Genomic DNA, 22649 nt, shown 5'->3' with positions numbered 1-22649 from the left:
AACTGACCTGCATGGCGGTTCTACTGTTAAATGACTACAGTGAAAGGAATTTGATGCAACTTGAATTTTTATTGATTTCATTTTTACAACAATAGATTCATTTTGCTCACCATAATTAAAGAAGTAAGAATATTTTAACAAGCATTTTCTATTGTACTTTGTAAAGAGAAATTGTGCCCTTTATCAGAAAGGCAAGGAACACCACAAAAGATGAAGAAATTCATCAGGTGAATAAGCTGTTACTTGGCAGAAAAAGGGTCCATTTCTGCACGGAAATTTGACAGGTTTTTGCCCACGGATTTGGCTGCACTTTCCCCCTACAGAAAGAAAAAAGAAAATGATGAATCCAAACTGCAGTTAAAATGAAATCCAAACTGCAGTTAAAATGACTTCAGCACCTGCCACGTGTTTGTTTGCTAGCTTTGTTTCTGACTATTTTGAACATCTAAAGGCCTGGAAGTTTCCAATTGTAAATCCAAGTGAATCTAAATTCAGATCAGATCGACGGTCATGACATAGAATACATGTTATGGAAATATACAGTCAGTAAAAAGGTCATGTTTCAAGTTAAGGCTTAAATTATACAGTATATCCCTGCAGAGTGGTTTAGTAAATAGACAGATATTCATGTCCCATAACAAGGCATTCATGTGTTACAGTATTGAAAAAACAAAAAGGCATTTTGTTGTATTTGCAGAAACCTTATAAAATGTAGAACCTTCATTGGGTAAATACGGCTATATGGGGGCATAATTAGTTTCGGGAGTTAAATAATACATTATTCTGCTTATTGACCATGACAGTTATTAATACATTATCTAAAAATAAATACATAAAAACATGAACAAATATTACCTCGGGAGATATTTCCTTGCCGTACCGTATTTGTGTAGCAAAGTGTTGACAGTTCTTTCCAAAGGGATCATACTTTATTTTGGTACCAATCATTTTGTCCATGTCTGCTTTCATCTGCTCAGGACTTCTTGGTTCATTATGTTTGTCCAGTTCTTTGTACACAGAGTAGGCACTTTTTCCAGCCACCTTGTTAAGTTCTTCCTTCACCAATTTAGAAGTAATGGCCAAAGGCTTGCTGTTGGACTCTCCTATATAATAATTGTAATGTTGGTATATGGGCATTACATTATGAGAAAAAAATCAATAGACACTGGGAGAAAGCATCTAGGATATTCAAGTTCTAATGATTCCCAACAAGTTTAAACATGTAAATATAACAAATATATCAATTATGCCATAAAAGAAATGAGAAAAATCAATATAAAACACAGCATACTGCTATTTAGATCATATAGCTGAAGACAAACAAACCAAAACACACGTTCTACCTCCTGAAACGTTGACAACGTAATGTTTTCCATGTTCCTGTCCGTAATAAACCCCCCAGTGATGATAGAGTCCACGGCTAAAGGAGATTATGTCTCCCACATTAAATTTCTGTGGGAAGAAATAAACAGCTATGGTTATGAGAAAAGATAAGACACACCGAATACAAAGTGTGGATAATGCATTGTGTGGCCACGAAGAGCTAAACAAGATCAACTAAAAGTTGGAGACAAAGATAGTTGATAGTTGTATATTTGAACACAATTCCTGTATTTCAAGAAAGCATAGTACCATTACTTACCGGGTTTTCCTTAGACATCTTGGCAGCGTCTCTCTGTAGATTAACTGAATAGAAACGAACAGAAATTCAAGTTTTGGTTTTAGTTTTTATGACAGAATTTGTTCAAACAAAATAGGAAGTGCAACTCTCTACCTAAATGTCTCTCCAGAAGCGATTAGGGGGTGATTCATACTAGCTGTCAAAGCCACATGTACTTTGTTAGTATTACAGTTCAGTTTCTTTCTAATGCAGTTAATGACATCATCATCATCATCATCATAAACTCACCCCAGTGTAATTCCTTCTTTCCTGAAGCACTGTTATGTTTGTAACATAACGTCAGTCTTTTATATATGCCCTGCTTTTGGGGAAGTTATTGCCCCTTGGGAACGTATTTGCATACAGTCTGACTGCAGAAATACAAAGGAAACCAAAGGAGAATGACAAATGTTTTTGATCAGTTTCATTACACAACAATGTAGGTTTTGCTCAAGTTCATGCTGAAACTGACAAATGGAGAAAATAAAACGTGTCCAGCAGGTTTCGATGCTTCTATAAATCACCCAGAGAGCTGGGAAAATTGTTCAACTGATCCAATTAAGACAATAACTAGCGTGCTAGCAAGTATAAAGGCTTCCAAAGAAAACATGGTTCAATCATCACAAATAAATCGCTGATACAGCTCGCTACGTTTCCTATAATTAGTTAGTTAATGGGCTATTAAGTTGTATCGTGTACAGAGCACAATCTCAAGCTGAAGCGCACTGATCTGTGTTGGATACAGCTGACTGTCAATTCCGGCAAAAATCTTGGAATCGTGGGTTAGCAGCCAATTGAAATGTGGTTCTGATACAAACAGTATTATAAGTGGTCTGTAGTCTGGCTGAAGACAGAAACGCAGTACTGTGACTGCAACGCTGAAAGCCATGGATGAAACAAGGCTGGCATGGTTTAAAGGTTACTGTTATAAACAGTTACTGATACACTGATTTCTGTATAGGGCATAATGTAATGGGGAAGTTTAAGAAGACTGATCTGTTGCCATTGCATAGTTTCTAACGGGGGATGATCCCGTGGTCAGTACGCAGCTCCCTACTGAACGAGTACGCAAGTTAAATACCAATTGCAACCAACTTGGCCGCTGAAGTTAGTCCCCAGCTGCGTACTAAAAAAAGGTCTGAATTGCAACGAACCCAAAAAATAACTGCTGCTGCCCTCTAGAGCAGGGGTGCACAATTCCGGTCCTGGAGGGCCGGTGTCCCTCCTGGCTTTTGTTCCAACCTTGCCCTAAATTACTTAATTGGACCAATTATTACCAATTATTGGTCTAATTAAGTAATTTAGAACACAGTTGGAACAAAAGCCAGGAGGGATCCGGCCCTCCAGGACCGGAATTGTGCACCCCTGCTCTAGAGGATACTAAGTACGAGACTAAAGTAGTCTAATCCTTTCTATAGACTAACGATTTATAGTACCGTACTAAGTGGAACAAATGTGAAAACCCCCAAAATGTATTTTTGTAACTGAACAATTCATAATCGCAAATCCACGTACCTATATTTTACATATAAAAAGACATATTTACTTGTATATAATTTTTTACATATATATATAAGGGATGCCATTACAATATATTCGTGTAGCGTTGTAATGAGTTTCGTGATATTATAACAATACTGAAAACAATACCCCCACACTGATCAAATCACTTCCACAGCGAAAAAATGATCTAACGCCAAAATATTACAATTACAGTTGAGAGAATTTATTAAAACTATCATGAAATAATTGATAATATATTTAAAGCCGTACAGTAAATATGTATTACCCACATGGAACGGAATTGCAATATTTAATATGAGTAATATATATATATTTATGTGATATATAACATATGTATACTTGTCTCAAAGTATGTTTTTAGTAGCCAATGCTACATATCAGTAAGCTGTAGCATGCATGGGGTAGTGGTCAGGACTGGTAGGTGATGCAACACAAGATTATTGATTCACTCATAAGGGGTCGCGGCTCACTTGTATAGCGGATCTGCGCTGTGCTGGAGGTGCCGGGTTCAATCTGTGCATTGCATTTTCATTTTTTTTTTTTTAAATATATATATATTGAATTCAATGTTTAGACTACATACAACACCAAACAATTTGGTCGGTGCTTGCGGGGGGAGGTCTCATTGGGTCAATTGCAACGAACTTGCAAAGTTATTACTGTAATAAAGCCTAAGAGATGTCTCGTCATGTTTTAATAATAATCTCTTTCTGCAATGCGCACATTCTGCAGGCTACTTATCTGCCGTTACAGTATTTCTGATGATCACATCACTGAAACACAAAATAATCCCAATGCAAATGTATATCATGTAAACACATATAATCTACAGTACTATACAATAGTGTCGAAGCATTTCAAATAAATAATTACAATGTGCCCCACACTGTACCGCCCCTTTGTTTTTTTCTGCTTCTTGTCGGCGCTCTCAGCTCCGCTCCTTTGGTGAGTCAGTATTGTGTGTTTGTATGCATTTGTTGTAGAATTTGCTGTTTTGTTATTGTCTATTTTTGTTTCATGAGACGAGATGCTAACTGTATTCAGCGACTGAACCTATTTTTTACTGTGCTCTACTAAGTCAACTCGCTGCCCATACGGAAAGGAAATATGTTTAATATATGAAATGTATATATGAAAGAATTTTTATATATGAATAATACATTTTTGAACTTGTAACATATAAAAATACATGGCTCACCGATTTAATTATAATGTTAGGGATTTTGATGAAGACACATTTGAAGAAAATGGAGACATGGATTCGAGAAGTTATGTAGGAGAATGGAGGTCAGGGAAGAAAACCCCGCGTGGAGGCAGTCCTGTGTGACTGCGAGGTCCACAATGTCAGGTATGTCTTTCATTAATGATACATTGTGTGAGGTTTTTTTCAAGCTAATTTATTACTTGCACTGAAAGAACATTTGCAGCCGTTTTATGTTTGTTTTTTTACTTTTGTGTGCGTGTACACCAAAAGAATCTGACCTGAAAGTAAATGAGGAGGACCGAACTGAGAACAAAACGCCAGCCTCTAAAGATTCATAATGCGGAATAAGATACATGGATGATTTGTCAAGTGACTCCGAACCAATCCAGGTAACTTTACACAAATGATTTCCAAATGGTAGCTGATGGCGACTGTGCCTTGTGTAACATTGAGTTAGAGCATTAAACTAAGTACATTTTGAAAAGCCTGGGCTGTACCCTTCTGTTTTGGTTTCAGCGCAAAGTGAGACATTTCCTGTTTTTAGGTTTTATTATGATTATAACGTTATTTGTGTTTATTTTATTTAACCTTTATTTAGTCAGGTATGTTAAGTGAGAACTTTTATTTTTCATTAATGACCTGGGAACATACCTAAAGCTAATTGATTCTCTATTGCTCTGACGTTTGCTGAAAAGCCAATACTGTAAAGTATGGGGAGACATTCCAATGTCATGAGTGAAATATGATTGCTTACATTTAGCTATAGAATTGTTTTGTAGTGATAGTTATTTGTGAATTGCAAGTTTGCATTTTGTATGTAATGTTTTTGTTTACAAAATGTTGAAATGTGGTTTAATTTTTATTTTGAAATGTTGTTGAACAATGTAATCTTTTAGCAAAATAAAGATATCTGCTAAGCAAGACAGATGTGACAACATTTGGAAAAAGCTGAAGGCAGCACGTGAGGAAGTAGATGGTGAAGTAGACCAACTTATGGCCGTGGAATAGTTGAAAAACTGGAGGAAGAAAACAATTCACTCAAGCACAAGGTAAGTAGAAATGCAAGAACAAGTTGAGCCCTCTAGCATTATTACACCTTTTTATACAAGTAATTAACACTGCCGTTGCCAAGATTGCATTAGTCACAATATAAGATATAGAAAGTAACTTACTCTATCTTCTAGAATGTCTGTAGTTCATCTGACATATACAAGCATACCCTTGAAATGCTCATTTAAATATTATACTAATAGTTTAATGAACTTTAATAAACTTGTGAAAAGATGTATGTGTGGTTTCTCATTCTGTAAAGATGTCTCATTTAAAATAGCACAATTACAATTAAGTAAGATGGCCCCCTAAGAGAAACTTTGCAGATTAAAGCAGGGAACATGGGGGCCCAATTTCAAAACTGTATATGAACTTTGGTAAAAAAAAAAAAAAAAAAAAGTGGATTTCTATCTGTTCATGAAATTGTTTTTTTTTTCTTACTTTTTTAGCAATACTCCAAAAACTCGAGTGCTTGAACAGAAATCATGTGTGCAAATCTATTCCTGATTCTGATTTAGTCACGTTATGGAACGCCTAACCGTTCCACTGGGAATTCAACAGAAGCCTCAGCTGCTTCAATATCTGTATTATCAGCACCTGTGCTGCCTCCTCCCATGAAAGCTGCTGGAAAGGTAAAACTTATCTGTTTAATCTTCATTGTGACAAATTAAATTTGAAGACTGAAATAACTGACATTTGTTTTAATTTCTACCTCAATTTCAGTTTCAATACACTTTGCAAAATCTATTGTCCTCATACATTGTGTTCCATATATTAATCCACCCTGGAAAAAGTGTGACTTGAAACTACACTACAGTTTTAGTAAAGTCTGATAAAGAATGGGCAGATATGACCAGATGAGCACATGGAAAAATTCAACTTATTACTATTATTGCACTTAAAATGTACTGAGTACATTTCGTAAAGTATTGCACTCCCAGAAAAGGATAGGATTGTCTATGTAACTGCACTATTGCAATTCAGGCAGACCACCTTCAGTTTATGTGACCCTTCGAGCAAATTCCACTTGGATATAAACACTGCCAATGTTGCAGCTTCACTATACTGCCAAATTTGTATTTCTGAGGTGGGATAAAATGCTTTTGTCCTTAAGGTTTAGCTGTAAGTTTGACATTCAGTATGCAAATTGACAGGTAATTCGGAGGAGCATTCTGTGATTCTTGAAATTTTAGTCTACCACATTTGCGTGGAAGGGTTGTTCTAACAGTGTGTTGATTAAAATGGGTTTTACTTCAGGTTCATTTTTTTTTCTATTTTTATTTTTACAGGTGGAAATCCATCCAGGAAGCAATGTTTTTGTTGAGGAATTGTCTTGGACTCTAACAAATAAAGCAACTTCCTGTTCTTCATTTGTACGCTCTCTAACGCTGGCTGTGTTTGACGTTGAGACGCTTGTCAGAAGCAATCTTCGTGGAGGCTGTAACAAGCAGCAGCAAGATGGGGAGAGAAGATGCGCTTGACTCTACTAAAGATCATGCTGTATACGGTAATCCTGATTTTTATTTAAAAAGGTACTGTTTTTAACATGTATCGCCAATCGTGGCTATACAAACTGATCTCTTGTTGATGGACCATTTGCAGAGGTGTCAGCCCCCACCCCCCAAATTTTGTGAACAAAGGCTTGCATGAAGTAATGTATGGTACTGTGGGATTGGAGATGATGTAGTTTTAGTATCTTGCTTCATTTAGGCATGGTTTTTAGTTTTAAAATCCAGTGTTTAGATATTTGGCTAACCATCTATTAATGATGCTAATCTGCAAACAACTTATGCTTTGTGTGTGTATTCCAAATGCAACAAAGTCAGATTGGTTCAACAATCAACAGAAAAATCTCTGAACTAAGACACAAACTCAGAAAACAAAATACGGATAAGTCTTCTGACTAGGTACTAATTTCAAAAAGCAAATTTGTAAATCTGACCCACAGAGCCTTTGTCTTTTTTTGAGCCAATTGAGTCCTTAATCACACAGGCCTATTGAATTCTTAAATTCAATTACTGTACTTGCTTGGTGAGACACTGCTTGACTTAAATGTGGAAATCTGTTAGTAATTGGCATACACCATGTAGCAAGATGGTTTTGAACTGCAGAACTGTTGTAATAACCGCATGTCTAGAGTGTAAGATTTGGCTCATGGGGGGGAAAATGGCTCCAGTTCTGATGAGTTTGTTGGGGATCATAGATGGACTGCAATCTTCAAGTCTCTTCATAAATTTTAGATTGGGTTTAAGTCAGGACTTTGACTGGCCCATCCAGAACATTTAATTCTCTTGTTGTTCAACCACTTCACGTCATTGTCCTGCTGAAATGTGAATTTCTTCCCTAGTTTCAGAGTCTTGGCTGACTCAAACAGGTTTTCCTCAAGGATTTGCCTGTACTTTGCACCATACATTCTCCCCTCTATCCTGACAAGCTTCCCCATCCCTGCTGAAGAGAAGAATCCCCATAACATGATGCTGCCACCACCATGCTTGACAGTTGGGATGGTGTTGACTGGGTGATGTGCAGTGTTGGCCTTGCACCAGACTTAACGTTTGGAATTTAGACTGAAAAGTTCAAACTGTCTCGTCTGACCACAAAACCTTTATCCACATGTCTGCAGTATCATCTCCATGCTTTTTCACAAACTCCATATGTGCTTTAAGATGATGCTTTTTGAGTAATGGCTTCTTTCTTGCCACCCGTCCATACAGGCCAGCTTTGTGTAGGGACCATCTTATTGTTGATGTGTGAACACTGACTCCCATCTGAGACTCAGAACTTTGCAGATCTCTCAAGGTTGTTGGCTTCAGAGTGACATACCAAACCAGTTTCCTGCTTTCCCAGCTGCTCAGTTTTGGGAGGGCGACCTGATCTGGGTGGTATGATGCATCTTCCACTTCTTAATGATGGACTTCATTGTGCTGAGAGGAATAATCAGCGTCTTTGAAATGTTCTTGTACCCTTCTCCTGCTCTGTGCTTCTCTACCACTTTATCACTGACTTGTTTTGGTCTTTATCGTTGCTTTGTTGGATCACTATGTGAGTTCCAGCTTAAGTCTTTATATACCCGAGGGAAATTATGTACACGTTAAACCACTTTTGAGTACACACCGGCTGAAAACATTTCATTAATTTTGTGACCTTTCAAACAAATCATTTGCTCCTGAGCTGATTTGGGGCTGCAGTAGAAAAGGGGTTGAATACTTATGCAACTGAGATTAATCTGTTTTTCTCTTATATGCTATTCTTTTTTTATATATTATATTTTTTAACTTTATCAATGTGGAGTAGTTTGTGTAGGTTCTACATGTAAAGTCTAATTTGAAAGCGTCGTGGAGTACACTCAGGTTCCAAACATCGTTATGGGATACACTCCTGCCTATTGGTAGGTGTCACTGAGGTCTATCAAAGCTGCCAATAGGCCCCCTCCCCTTGGTGACTTCCTCGGTCCCGCCTCCCGAGGGTACTTAACCGTCACGCCGGGGAGGTTCGTTCTCTTTCGCGTTGAAACCGTGATGTCGACCGATGCGACCTCGCAGTTGGTGGCCATCGTCTCTTTCAGGGAACCAGGTTTACGGTAGGTAAACTAACGTTCCCTTTCAATTCAAAGATGGCCACCAAACATCGTTATGGGAAACTTGTACTAGAGCCATCGCGAGGGAGAAAAGAACGGCAGCATATGAGGGCGCCAAGTCCTGCCTGACCAAGGTCAGCAACATGAGCGTGCAATCTCAAGGACCCTAGTGGCCACAGAGGGCAATGAGGGATCGACCACATTCAGACGGTAGGACCTGGCAAAGGTATGCGGGGTAGCCCAGCTAGCCGCATCACAAATCTCAGCCATGGAGGCACCTCGGAAGAGGGCCCATGACGTAGCCACACCTCTCGTGGAATGTGCGGCTATCCGCCCAGATGGGGGTAAGCCAGCACCATCATACGCAGTCGAGACTGTGTCCGCAATCCAATGCGACAGCCGCTGCTTGGAGAGGAGCTGTCCCAGGGTCCGTGATCCATGGCAGAAGAAGAGCTGGTCAGACTGACGCAGCGCTCTCGTCCTATCTACATAACATCTCAATGCCTGAACTGGGCAGAGAAGGTTCAACTTCTTATCCTCCTCCGATACAAACGGTGGAGGATGAAAGGACTCCATTTCCACGGACTGATTCAGGTGGAAGGCTGTAACACCTTGGGGAGAAAAGCAGAGTTTGCACGCAGTGACACTCTGCTATCATCATCCCAAATATGCATACAGGAGCTATGCACAGACAGCGCCTGCAGCTCACTAACCTGCTTTGCAGAGGTGATAGCAAGGAGGAAGGCTGTCTTCATGGACAGGTGCTTCAACTCGATGGAGTATATAGGCTCAAACTGGGCCTGCGTGAGAGCCTCCAGTACAATCTCAAGGCTCCTTTCGGGGAGAGTGGCCCTCCTGGGAGGGTGCAATTGCTGAGCGCCTCGGAGAAACCAGGTAGCCAAAAAATGCGCGCCCGGGGACACTGAGTCAATGGGGGCATGGCAAGCAGAAATAGCCGCTAGGTAAACCTTCAGAAACTGCAAGATGGCAGTCATGGGATAGGAGATTGGATCATGACCATTAGTCGGCACCAATCTTGAAAACATTTCCAGTTATAGGCATAGAATGACCTAGTGGAATGCACCCTAGCATTCTGCAACGTACCCATGACTGTGTCAGACAGCCCTAAGGCTGACCAGCGGTCCCTTTCAGGGGCCAGACCCATAGCTGGAGCCTGCCCGGCTCCGGGTGTCAGTGTTCCTCTCGCCTGACTGAGAAGATCCTGGTGAAGCGGGATCTCCCAGGACGGGACGTTCAATAGCTGGCACAGGGATGAAAACCAGATTCTCCTGGGCCACTAGGAGAACTGACGCCTTCTCCGACCGGACCTTCTCGAGAAAGGCCGGGAGCAATGGCAGAGGTGGGAACGTGTAAAGGAGGAGAGGACGGAGCAAGCGAGAGCGCGAGGAGTTTAAAAAATATAGGAACAGTGAAGGCGATTACCCAGCCTGACCTATATGGTTTAGTGATCGTGACTATTTTGTGTGGCTGCTTTGTTTTTGTTTGAATAGTTTATTTTTGTTGTTCAAAATAAAATGGTGCAAGCGCAATTACACCATACCTGCAGTGTCTGTGTTTTTGTTCCTGGCCCATTCTATATTTTTATTGAATTAAGGGTTTAAGTAATTGAGAGCAGCTCATCAGTTGGAAGAAAAACCAGCAGACACACAGCAGGGGGTCCCCAGGACCAGGATTGAGAACCACCGATGTACACAGAACTGCTATACTGGCTGTGCCTAACAAGTTGTATAGCAGCTCTGCTGTGCACATGCTCTATAGGAGCTCTGCTGTGTAGAACACTATCGCAGCTCTGCTGTGCACAACACTCTGTATAGCAGCTCTGCTGTGTAGAACACTATCGCAGCTCTGCTGTGCACAACACTCTGTATAGCAGCTCTGCTGTGTAGAACACTATCGCAGCTCTGCTGTGCACAACACTCTGTATAGCAGCTCTGCTGTGTAGAACACTATAGCAGCTCTGCTGTGCACAACACTCTGTATAGCAGCTCTGCTGGTATTTTATATTGCACTGTCACAAAGACGGCCAGAGTGGGTGGCGTCAGACCAGAAGCAGGAAGGAATACAGAGAGACTTGGGGTTTTGGTATAGCTGAGCGCGTGATCGCACTCAGCATTTAATAAACAGAACAGAAAATAAAAAGGTTGTAACAAAAACACAGGACACGGCACTTGTAGCCAAAATAAACAGACAGACAAAACGGACTAACACTAAACAAACGGTGCACGGAGAGACAAACAAACACGGTGAGAACAAACACTTTACGTTTACGATTTTACTTTGCTTTTCTTTCTCCTTCTCCTTCTCTCTCTCTCTCTCCCGTTCTCCTCTTCCGAACACCCAACCCCGAGTGACAGAAACGTGCATCTATATATACTGTTGTGCTGGGATTCAATTACTAATTAATTACTCACTTGAATCCCAGCACGTGAATTCATTATGTGAAACCCCGTGTTCACATATTATATTTTAAATGCACGTGCGTGATGTGCAATCCCGTGCCTAAATACAAATATACAATTTAAACACACGTGAAACACAGACCCGTTTATATCCCGTGTACCAATCTATACACCAACATTAACATACTCACCATACATACAACAAAGAACACACAAATGCACACAGGGGCGGGGCACTTTGCCACATGCACCCTTAAAGAAACTTGCACCAGTCCATTCTCTTCTTTCGATTACAACTTGGTTTTGGCACAGTCCCAGTTTGAATCTTTTCAATAAAGCAAGCGGTATCTCTTTACATTTAAACGATGTTCTGATTTCTACTCAGCAGCAGGTAGGTTGGAGCAATGTGTGGAAAGAAACTTTCTTCTTGAATCCTGATTTTACACGCCTTCTACTTTCTCAACTCTGCTTCTGTGACCTTCCACACTTCCTTCCATTCATGAATGTCTTAAAGACAGTCTCTATCTTACTTGAGTAAATGTAAACAAACTGGAATATCAATAAAAATTGCACACAAGTTGTAGCTACTTTAACATTAACTTTTAGTTTCTAGTAATTACTTTAAACTAAATTACATTAAAATAATTAAAATCAATCAAACTCAGTTCCTGGAGGGCCAATGCTGCAGTGTCTCTGCTGGTATATATATCAAATACAAAACTGAAAGATCATAATTGGTTAAGTCTCCACCCCCCTGAGTTAATACTTGGTGGAAGCACCTTTGGCAGCAATTACAGCTGTGAGTCTGTTGGGATAGGTCTACCAACTTTGCACACACCTAGATTTGACCATTCTTCTTTACAAAACTGTCCAAGCTCTGTCAAGTTCCTTGGGGATTGTTGATGAACAGCAATCTTCAGGTCATGCCACAAATTTTCGATTGGATTTAGGTCGGGGCTCTGACTGGGCCACTCAAGGACATTTACCTTTTTGTTCCTTAGCCACTCCAGTGTAGCTTTGGCTGTATGCTTTGGGTCATTGTCATGCTGAAAGATGAACTTCCATCCCAGTTTCAGCTTTCTTACAGAGGGCAACAGGTTTTCCTCAAGGACTTCTCTGTACTTTGCTCCATTCATTTTTCCCTTCAATCCTGACAAGTGCCCCAGTCCCTGCTGATGAGAAACATCCCCATAACATGATGCTGCCACCACCATGCTTCACAGTAGGGATGGTGTTCTTTAGTTGATGCACCGTGTTAGGTTTGCACCAAAAATAACGCTTTGCATTTAGGCCAAAAAGTTCAATTTTAATAGCAGACTTCTGAGATAGTGATCAGTATTCATAAATCGTTTTACACCAATTCGCAATTAGCAACACTTTCTAAAAAGAATAAATGTGCTTGTACTGCTATGCAGTAAACTGTCATAAAGACTGTTCAACATTTTACTTCAGCATGTGCTGGATCACAAAGGCAGTTTTCGCCACAGTCAGCTGAGCAGTGTGTCCTATCAAACAAACCGTACAGTGCATATAAATGAATGAAAAGTGACAAAACGTATGTGTGTTAACTTGAATTTGTATTTTATTTAATATGTAAAAAGTGTCGGTAATTTCGAATTGATATTAAACCCTTGATGAGTGTTGGCCAGTATCTCGGAATTGTGACCAAACCAAACCCCGATCCAATGTTCATGTGGAAATATCGGCCGGTCCCACAACGCATTTTTCTATCCCAAAGCCAAACGAGGCATTTAGAACATGCAAATGGAGGAGACTCCTTCTCTGCCCCGCCCCCTCTCTCCCTCTCTCGTTGCTCCAGCTAGGAGTTCACATTCAGCTTCCTTAGATTATATAGCGCCATTCTTTACTAACTTTTACAAATGAGCTTATTGGAGGCTTCGTGTTTTTAAGATGGTTCAGGTGCAGTCCGGGCAGACTGACTGGCTGTTAAAGAAATCACATGGATTGCTTTTTAATGCTAAATGTGTATCTGGTATTATAAGTATTATCTACAGTTAATAACTCAGCTATATTCATATTCAGAATGTAATACAGTATTAAGACAGGGTCCAGTATTAGAAATCAGTGTTCATTGGCCATTCCCATACATTCTCTATATGTTTCCACATTGTGGTTGCAATCCACAGGCACAAGGGGCTCAGTGATGTTAACAACTAGAGCCCACAATTAACCAATATATTTAATGGAAAGAAATGGTTCATGTCTTTATTTCTCATAGCTGCTTCTGTGTGTGTACACCAGTGCTATTTATTGTGAGTAATTATCCGTCTTGTCTAAGAATTTGCAGATTATAATTAAAAAAAAAATTAAAAAAAGATATTTGAGAGAGTGCCCGGCGATGAGGGCTCTACCGTGATAGTTGACCGCGACGGGAGTTATATTATCAGCCGTGACGCTGTGACTGAAGCAGCACCGATGCAGCGAGTTTTTCGCAGATAAATAGTCTGTGTTTTGTGTGTCAATATTTATATTTTCTGCCCTCTTCTTCAGAACGAAATGTTCAAACACTAACGCTATACCCCTGGTAATGTTTTTTAGAAGTATATCAGGTTAATTCAAGTTGAGCGCTGTTGTCACAAACAGATCCACAATGGCGTAGTCATGCGCGCAGTTTCTCAGCTTTCTCTTCGTTAGTCTTGGAGGTTCAGTGCGTGTGAACTTGTTTTTGGTAAATACAGCACAGGGTCGCAGAAAGGTCATTCTTTACGAGTAAACTTCCAGGTAGTAACTTCTGCTATTTCTACCACATGCTTTTATTTAGTTTCTCTTAAACTGTATTATTGTATCCTATTCTTTATCCAGGACAGTATTCCTCCCTGCTGTCCAGCGGCACAGATGTAGACTCTTCCTCAGACTGCGCTGCGAACTAAACCAGGCAACAGAGCCGCCTCCACAGCAGCAGAAGAGTCACCAGCAATGAGACACGCCAAGGAGTGCGCTGCTCTGTGAGACTCGAGGGGACGCGTTATCAAAGCGCTTCCTCCAGCCTTTAATTAACTGCTATTGATTTAAAAAAGGACAAAACATCATGTTAATGTTACAACATGAAAAAATAAACACACTGAGAGCGCTGAAGAGGGCTTGAAATACAGTGTATCACTCAGCTGTGTGGTTCTAGTTTTGTAAAATGAACAGGTGGTTTACCTCTTTAAAATAAATAGGAGTTAATTAAAGACTGGCATAAAAGCTTTGAAAAGATGTCCTGAGGCGTCTTATTATGATTAAAAAGCGTCCCATTCCACAAGAAAACCCTGAGAGGTGTTAGAAAACTAAAGCTCTTTGAATGAAATGCTTTTTATTATATGAATAACTACCCAGTGGAGTGACAGAGCAGGTTAATAAACTAAATGTATTGAATGAATAATGAAATCAGATCATATCTGTCAGAGAGTGAGCGGTTTGTATTAAACAGTCCAGTTACAATACCCTTTAAAAGGGTTAAGAAAGTTTAACCTGAGAAATCATTTCAATTAACTGAAAAGGATGAAAGAAAGCTAAAGAAGGGCTGATTTCTTAAGTTGTTGTAAAAAGTCATTCTCTTTTGTATTGTTTAATTAATAAAAAGGTATCACCAATATAAACCTTGTTCACACACATTGAATGAAAGCAGTGAAGCAGCACAGCAGATCTGCACGCTGGGTAGAAGGGCATCACTGGTATGCAGAGCAGAGAAAGACCAGCAAAAGCAACAGGACCAGCTTGCATTGTAGATATTTCAAATGATAATTATTCACTGTATTGAAGAAGACTGGCCCCTCCCCCTGCATAGATGTGTTCTACCTGTTTGCTCATGTTATTGTATATGTATTAATCACTGTTTCTTTCTAATCTCATTCACATGGATTGTCTTTATTCTGTATTAGATGTGTACTGTCTGTTTTCTCATATTATTGGATATGTATTAATCACTGTTTCTAATCTCATACACATGGATTGTCTTTATTCTGCATTAGATGTGTACTGTCTGTTTGCTCATGTTATTGTATATGTATTAATCACTGTTTCTTTCTAATCTCATTCACATGGATTGTCTTTATTCTGTATTAGATGTGTACTGTCTGTTTTCTCATGTTATTGGATATGTATTAATCACTGTTTCTAATCTCATTCACATGGATTGTCTTTATTCTGTATTAGATGTGTTCTACCTGTTTGCTCATATTATTGGATATGTATTAATCACTGTTTCTAATCTCATACACATGGATTGTCTTTATTCTGTATTAGATGTGTTCTACCTGTTTTCTCATATTATTGTATATGTATTAATCACTGTTTCTTTCTTTCTAATCTCATTCACATGGATTGTCTTTATTCTGTATTAGATGAGTTCTACCTGTTTTCTCATGTTATTGTATATGTATTAATCACTGTTTCTAATCTCATTCACATGGATTGTCTTTATTCTGTATTAGATGTGTTCTACCTGTTTTCTCATATTATTGTATATGTATTAATCACTGTTTCTTTCTTTCTAATCTCATTCACATGGATTGTCTTTATTCTGTATTAGAAGTGTACTGTCTGTTTTCTCATATTATTGGATATGTATTAATCACTGTTTCTTTCTAATCTCATACACATGGATTGTCTTTATTCTGTATTAGATGTGTTCTACCTGTTTGCTCATGTTATTGTATATGTATTAATCACTGTTTCTAATCTCATTCACATGGATTGTCTTTATTCTGTATTAGATATGTACTGCCTGTTTGCTCATGTTATTGTATATGTATTAATCACTGTTTCTTTCTAATCTCATTCACATGGATTGTCTTTATTCTGTATTAGATATGTACTGCCTGTTTGCTCATGTTATTGTATATGTATTAATCACTGTTTCTTTCTAATCTCATACACATGGATTGTCTTTATTCTGTATTAGATATGCACTCTGTTTTCTCATGTTATTGTATATGTGTGTGTGTGGGATTTGTTCTTCACATCTGATCCCTCCTCATTTCATTGTCCAGTGAATTCTCATCCTCAGCAGTTTCATTTCTATACACTTTATAAACTCATCTTCCAGATTCTTTTTTCAGTGCAGGGCAAGAAACCGGAATAAGATCTTCATGTCTTTAGTTTCTTTACCCATGAATGATATGTTTTGATATATAATGTATTCCTTCCCCTAACCCTAACCAACACATTTTTAAACAAAATCTACATGATCTCTACTCCCTGTCATGCAGTTTGACCAAAGACATAAAAGCCTGGTTATTGATTTAGATGCAACAAGAAACAATACTGCTGTGTTTAATTTTTGCACAAACTGGATTCATTCTGAAAACCGAGTCGTGAGAAAAATTAAAATCAATAGAAGGATTTTACATGGAGTGCAGATGAGGCACTATTAAGGGGGTGCAGAACTCAGCTCTCGCTATTCCTTATCCAATGCTGCCATAGTGTGGTCATTTAGTAGAACTGTTGGTTTTAATAAAACTACTTTTTTTTTTTTTATCTGAACACAGCTCAGTGACAAGCCATTGCTCTGCTGTTTGCAATGGGGAGTACAGGTAGTGATATTCAACAATTACTTTATTCTTTCTTTCTTTCTAGACATCCTTATCCAGGGCGACTTACACTTGTTACAAGTTCTCACAGTACAAAGCATCTCATTAGAAAATATCACATTAGAGAACACCACAATACAAGAGCAGTTATAAAAGAACAATAAGAGCAATTCAAGAAAGAGCAAAACAAAGCACACAGAGTAAATTATAAGAGCGAATTCGATAAGAGCAGCTAAACCTGATAGTAACTATTTGCTGATATGAGTCCAGTAAGAACACGTAGCAAGCATGATAAATGCATGAGAATGATTTCAAATAAGTGCAATTACACAAAACTGTATTATTTATACACACAGTACTCTCCTGGTTATCCTGTAAATATTCATTTTGCTGTATTTTAAGAATGTATCTGAAATGTCTGTTTTTGCACAGAGGTTAAGGTTAATTTGAGTCATTTCAAAAGGACAACTGAGCTGTGTTCATATATATATATATATATATATATATATATATATATATATATATATATATATATATATATATATATATCACAGAGCCAGCTGCCCAGCGTTTCGATATGTTGTACATGTCTTTCTCAAGGGAGCCTGTATATATAATACATGGATGAAGGCTAGATTTGCATCCCGAGCCATTCCAAAAAAACGCATAATAACACAGCAGTGACGTCAAAAAGTGATCATTCCTCTAGAGGAAAATTCGATTGCTCGAGAACATCACTTTCAATTCAAACACAAAATGACTCGTTTTCAATGACTCTCGACAACACCCACAGTACAGAAATGTTCATTAATTATCAACAAAATGAGAATATGTTCCAAAAAAATGATGTAAAGCTGGTACATTCGTATCTCACAAACTGGAGAGGAACGGGAAATTAAAACAAGGTAAAGGCAATCATCCAAATAAAGCTGAAGCGCTAACGGATAACGAGACAGAACGTCTGTACAGCCCTGAAACACGACGCTTAAAAAAACACCCGACTGTACCGCTGAACCTCGTCTTCTTTAATATCAGCATCACAAGGGGATCCGTGGATTATAAAAAATAACAGAGGCGCCTCTTCAGCGAGTTACATGGAAAGAATGCCGTCTCGCGTTTCTGTGACATCTTAACAATAAAACACAGTAGTTGTATTGAACCGGCTGTTCTACTAAAGGGCCACACGATGGCAGCATTGGATAAGGAATAGCGAGAGCTGCGTTGCAAATCTGTTTGTGCCTCGCAAAACTGCCTGCGCATTCACTACCAATATAGCAACTGCACACAACAGCAAAGCGAGACTGCAGACATTTGCGAATTGTTAAAAAATATGCTATATTCCAATGTCGCTCAACTGCTTTGTGCCATTTTGGAATATCTCTCATTTTGTGCCAAAGCACTATTTTTTCTGCGAGGCACAAATTTAGCGAGGGGATTGCGCGAAGATCGAAGATCTGCTTTCCACTACCTTTCAATTAAAATATAACATCGTATTTTTCTCTACTAATATAACAAACTATGGGTTATTACTTTATATGAATTATCATGTTGTGCACGAATATAAGAATTGTTTTTTTCTGTAGTGGTGTACACTGTTCTTTCAAACAGCATTTACCTATAATCGTTTGCGCAATGTATTTTAATACCAAATATATACACTATTGCAGTTTTGTTACAGGATACATTAGTTTATTTCAAATGTAATCACACTTTTAAATATAGGCTGCCCCTGTTTTCATTTACATCCCAAATTCCGGGCCGCTTTGCTTTTGATAATGTCTCAAATTCTGGGCCGATTTGGTTTGCAGATAATGTCTCAAATTCCGGGCCGCTCTGATAACGTCCCAAATTCTGTATTTTCGAATTCAGCCCAGTTTTTGGGATATTCTGCTCAGCTGACAACCGAGTTTCTAAGTCATGCATGCGCAGTTTACCATAAACTGGATCGTGAATTCATTTGAGAGTAACCCTGAGTACATGAATCAAAGCTAATGTATGTTTTACTCTTCCAAGAAAACTTTTTTTCTTGTGAAGAAACATAAATAAAATGTAAATGTTAAAGTATTTCTTATTACAATGAAGAAACTTGAAATATACATGAACATGAATTAAAGCAGACGTTTTCCTTTATTAAAGGCTAATATTAAAACACTTTTGAGAAGGAACATTGTATTCCAAAACAAACAAACAAAAAAAAAGACATTTCATTTGCTTATATAATGCCCATCAGTATATAGATCTGCGTAGGGGTTTATCAGAGCTTCTGGGTTTAAGAGACTTTCAACAACTTCAAATAAATCTTATTGTATTGTATTAGTCAACATTTCCCTTATCTATTCCTGATAGTTTATACTCTAGGCCAGAGTGTTTCAATCTTATTTTGAAACTGTACCCCTTCTACCTGGAGGTTTCAGCTCAGGTACCCCTTTACAATTTTCATTCAACTGAACGGTACCTCAGTTACAATAAAATGGAGAATAATCTGATGACCCCCCCCCCCCCCCCCCATATTTATTTAATAAATAATTTAATGTCACAACAGTTTAGGTACAAACTGCTGGTTTAGGACAGAATAACAAACAGTAGCTTTAATTCTTAAACCTTTTATTTTAATTACAAGTATTTGGATGCACAGAATTAAAAAGACAAGTATTTGGTATCTCTTTGGAAACATTCGTATTTGCTTTATATTCGGCAAAGTTAGTATGAATAATACACAATAGTGTGCAATGGAGATGTTTTTTTTTTTACGGTAACATTTACTTCCCATCTCCGTATAATTGTGTGACATTGAAAATGTTTACCTCAAGATAAAACCTCAAGATTGTGATCCCAAAACACTTCACATGGACTTAATCGGTGCTCCTGTTGCATGAATACACTATAATATGTGCATGTTTCAGGTTGCATATATAATGCACATTTTTCACACAAATCCTCGCCAATGAACTCGCTAGTACTCTCTTTAGATGCACAACAGTCTTAGCTAAAGAAATTGGGTTCCTTTAAGTTCGTACGACCCAAGACCGCCATTTGCCGAGCCTTACCCCGATGGTGTTTTTATAATGGGATTTGCCATAGGGAGGGGGTGGTCTCTTATCGTACCTCATATCTCCACGACCCCTGGGGCAACGAAGTAGGGAGCAATCTCTTCATGTGCACATGACTCTCAGCTAAAGAAAATCGCCGACCACGGGTTCCTACGCAACCCCGGCGCCAGATGGCGGGCTTCGCCCCAAAGGTGTTTTATAATGGGATTTCCCCATAGACATTTTTCAGGGTGCTATATCTCGGGTTTCGGGGGTCCCCGAGACTTGAAAATTGGTACGGTGGGTACAAAATGTGAAAAATTTCCAAAAATGACCCTTCTCAGGGTCATATATCAATGATCCCGTGGCCTAGAAGCCGGGTTGAACTTCCTAGAGTCATGTCTGTGGCCCCTCTTTCAAAGGGAGCCATCCGTTTTCAAATGCTACATTTTCAACAGTTTTCCATTCCTCTATCTTGTTTATTTATGATGATATATAAACTCAGTTTAAAGGCAGAAGTGTTTTAAAATAGTTTATTTTGTTTCAATGATGTCTTTGCTTTTCTAAAAACGCAGAACACTGATAACAGTTTTAATTCAGGGTAGGGTAGAATTCTCTATCTAAAGCTATACTGCCAACAGTGCTGATAATGAATCAAGAACACATAGAAAGAACTGGACCTGGTCACACAATTCCTTCTCAGCATTTTAATGAAGAAACTTGTTTAATTGCATTAATAGATGGAAGGCATGGTAGGCTAATGAAAAATAAAGCAGCAATGTTCACATGACTGTAATATACCATGTACTATTGGATCATTCATGACTTAAAACCCTTCATCTTAAAATCATGCAGATAACATTAACAAAGAAGTCTGGTGTCGATCGCAAGGTGTGTCTTTAGTGTTAATAATAAGATTTTTATACCATCTCCATTTCTTTTAGTTATTTACAATTATTTGATAAGCGATACATTATATTGTATAGGATCTGATCCCTTTTCATGTATGTTTGAGTATTTTACTTTTGAAGGAATCCAGAAGATTTTTTTTTAATTTACTGTGACCAATTATTTTTCTATTTTCTCCCCTACCAGTTTGAATTATTGCACCGCTTCACAAAGACTCCCTTAGTGTCAGTGAAGAGGCCAAGAGGATAATGCAGGTTCCCTCCAGCCTCCACTCTCTGAACAGTGTTTCCCTTTTACACCAGCCAGTATCATGCCAGAGAAGCTCTTTCCAGGAGTCAATCTCCTGACTATAGAGGGAGAGGCTGGCTTCAGATCTGAAACTATTCAGCCCTGTGCACCACCGCGAGACAGTGTCCAGCCCTGGCAGAACAACCCTCCCCTCCAATTCACATCATCCATACGACTCCCCCTCTAGTTCTCTTCATTTCTTAGTCCGTTTGTCTTTAAAATAACCTTTACAGTGTTACAGGAATAAATGAAGACATTTAATCAACTTACCTGTTGGGTGGCTTTTGGAATTCCTGATTCGGAGCTGCACAAGCTGGAAGGGAAAACAAGAGCATTAGTGAAGGTTCAGCTGTCTCTTAAATGACTTCACTGTGCTGTGTGGAGCATCCTGAGGAGTGTACACTCTGCTGGTCTTTCATGACTGGACTGCTGTCTATACCTCTGTCTGTCTCTCTTTATCTCTGTCTTGGACTGCTGTCTATACCTCCGTCTCTGTCTCTTTAGTAGAAGGATGTTAATATTTCATGGTAACACAGACATTCACTGAATTATTGTTCAGTCATGTATTTGGACTATTGCTGTACCTTTTGTTCTTTACAATGACTAGAAGAGCTCTGATTACTGTAACAAAACTTGTACGACTGCCATGAATCAATTAGAATTAGTAACAAACGTATTCACATATCCTGCATTGTGCTACAAAGCAATTCAACACACACCTGGATATTAAATGCTCAAAATATTTTCTAAAGCAGAAACATTCCATCATCACATACAATAAAATCTGCAGTATCAAGAATACTTACAGGACAATTGCGAGCAACAAGTTGCTGTAGTTTCTTCAGAAGAGATATGCTACCTGTTAACAGCTAGTTAAACAGATGACTGCCAGGGAATGTGTGCTTCCTTAAATAATCCTCTCATGTGGGCGTGTAGATCTGCAAAATACACCCATCTACCAATACAGGGGGGGGGGGGGGCAGTGCTAGTAATTACAATGTATCCTCCCTCATTTCAACAACAGGTATCGCCATTGTCTTAACTATGTTTAAAAAATAAAACTGTTGAATTAAAATGACATTCCTAACTTTGTTCCCCCTCGTAACTGTGTTTGCATTGCGGCTGGTACGAGGCTCTGTTTCATGTTTCGTCACTGAATAAATTAGATTTTTTTTTTAATTAATGTGTTTATTGTTTTTTAAAGATTTCAGTTTGCATAACTGAGTCACTAGCACCACATGTGTCAATTCTACACATTAGTTGGTTGCAGAACATTGACGCAAAAGTGTTTCTGAAAGGCCAATAATGTGAACGAGGTTGGTTGGTCACTTGCCATCTTTAAAATAATTGTAATTGTAAAATGAAAGAATAGAACACAAACACCCACAGCAAACATTTCTTTCTTTTTTTTCTTAATTTCAGTGCTTTCAAGACTTTAGCTTTCCTTTTCAGGA

General features: G+C 38.6%; 1 protein-coding gene across 2 annotated transcripts; it reads right to left on the bottom strand.

Annotated features, from left to right (window-relative positions):
• Positions 1-49: 49 nt before the first annotated feature.
• Positions 50-22107, bottom strand: LOC131720891 (phospholipase A and acyltransferase 4-like). 2 transcript variants are annotated; one of them, XM_059013298.1, is made up of 6 exons: positions 22002-22107; positions 21466-21508; positions 1643-1686; positions 1344-1452; positions 856-1103; positions 50-317 (listed from the first exon to the last, which is right to left on the bottom strand). In XM_059013298.1, exons 3-6 carry the CDS (start codon positions 1658-1660, stop codon positions 240-242), a joined length of 453 nt encoding a protein of 150 aa, XP_058869281.1. In that variant the 5' UTR covers positions 1661-1686; positions 21466-21508; positions 22002-22107; the 3' UTR covers positions 50-239. The 2 variants fall into 2 exon arrangements, with proteins under 2 accessions (XP_058869281.1, XP_058869282.1); XM_059013299.1 differs by lacking the exons at positions 21466-21508; positions 22002-22107 and adding an exon at positions 1910-2243.
• Positions 22108-22649: the final 542 nt, after the last annotated feature.

Source organism: Acipenser ruthenus, chromosome 45, assembly GCF_902713425.1.
Source record: "Acipenser ruthenus chromosome 45, fAciRut3.2 maternal haplotype, whole genome shotgun sequence".
NCBI classification, from domain to species: domain Eukaryota; kingdom Metazoa; phylum Chordata; class Actinopteri; order Acipenseriformes; family Acipenseridae; genus Acipenser; species Acipenser ruthenus.
This window is presented reverse-complemented; position numbering and strand designations above follow the sequence as displayed.

Coding starts and splice junctions, on each gene's coding strand:
- LOC131720891 (XM_059013298.1), bottom strand. Junction 1,104..1,343: donor CGTTGTCAACGTTTCAGGAG/GTAGAACGTGTG, acceptor ATTATTATATAG/GAGAGTCCAACAGCAAGCCT. Junction 318..855: donor GCAAGGAAATATCTCCCGAG/GTAATATTTGTT, acceptor TTCTTTCTGTAG/GGGGAAAGTGCAGCCAAATC.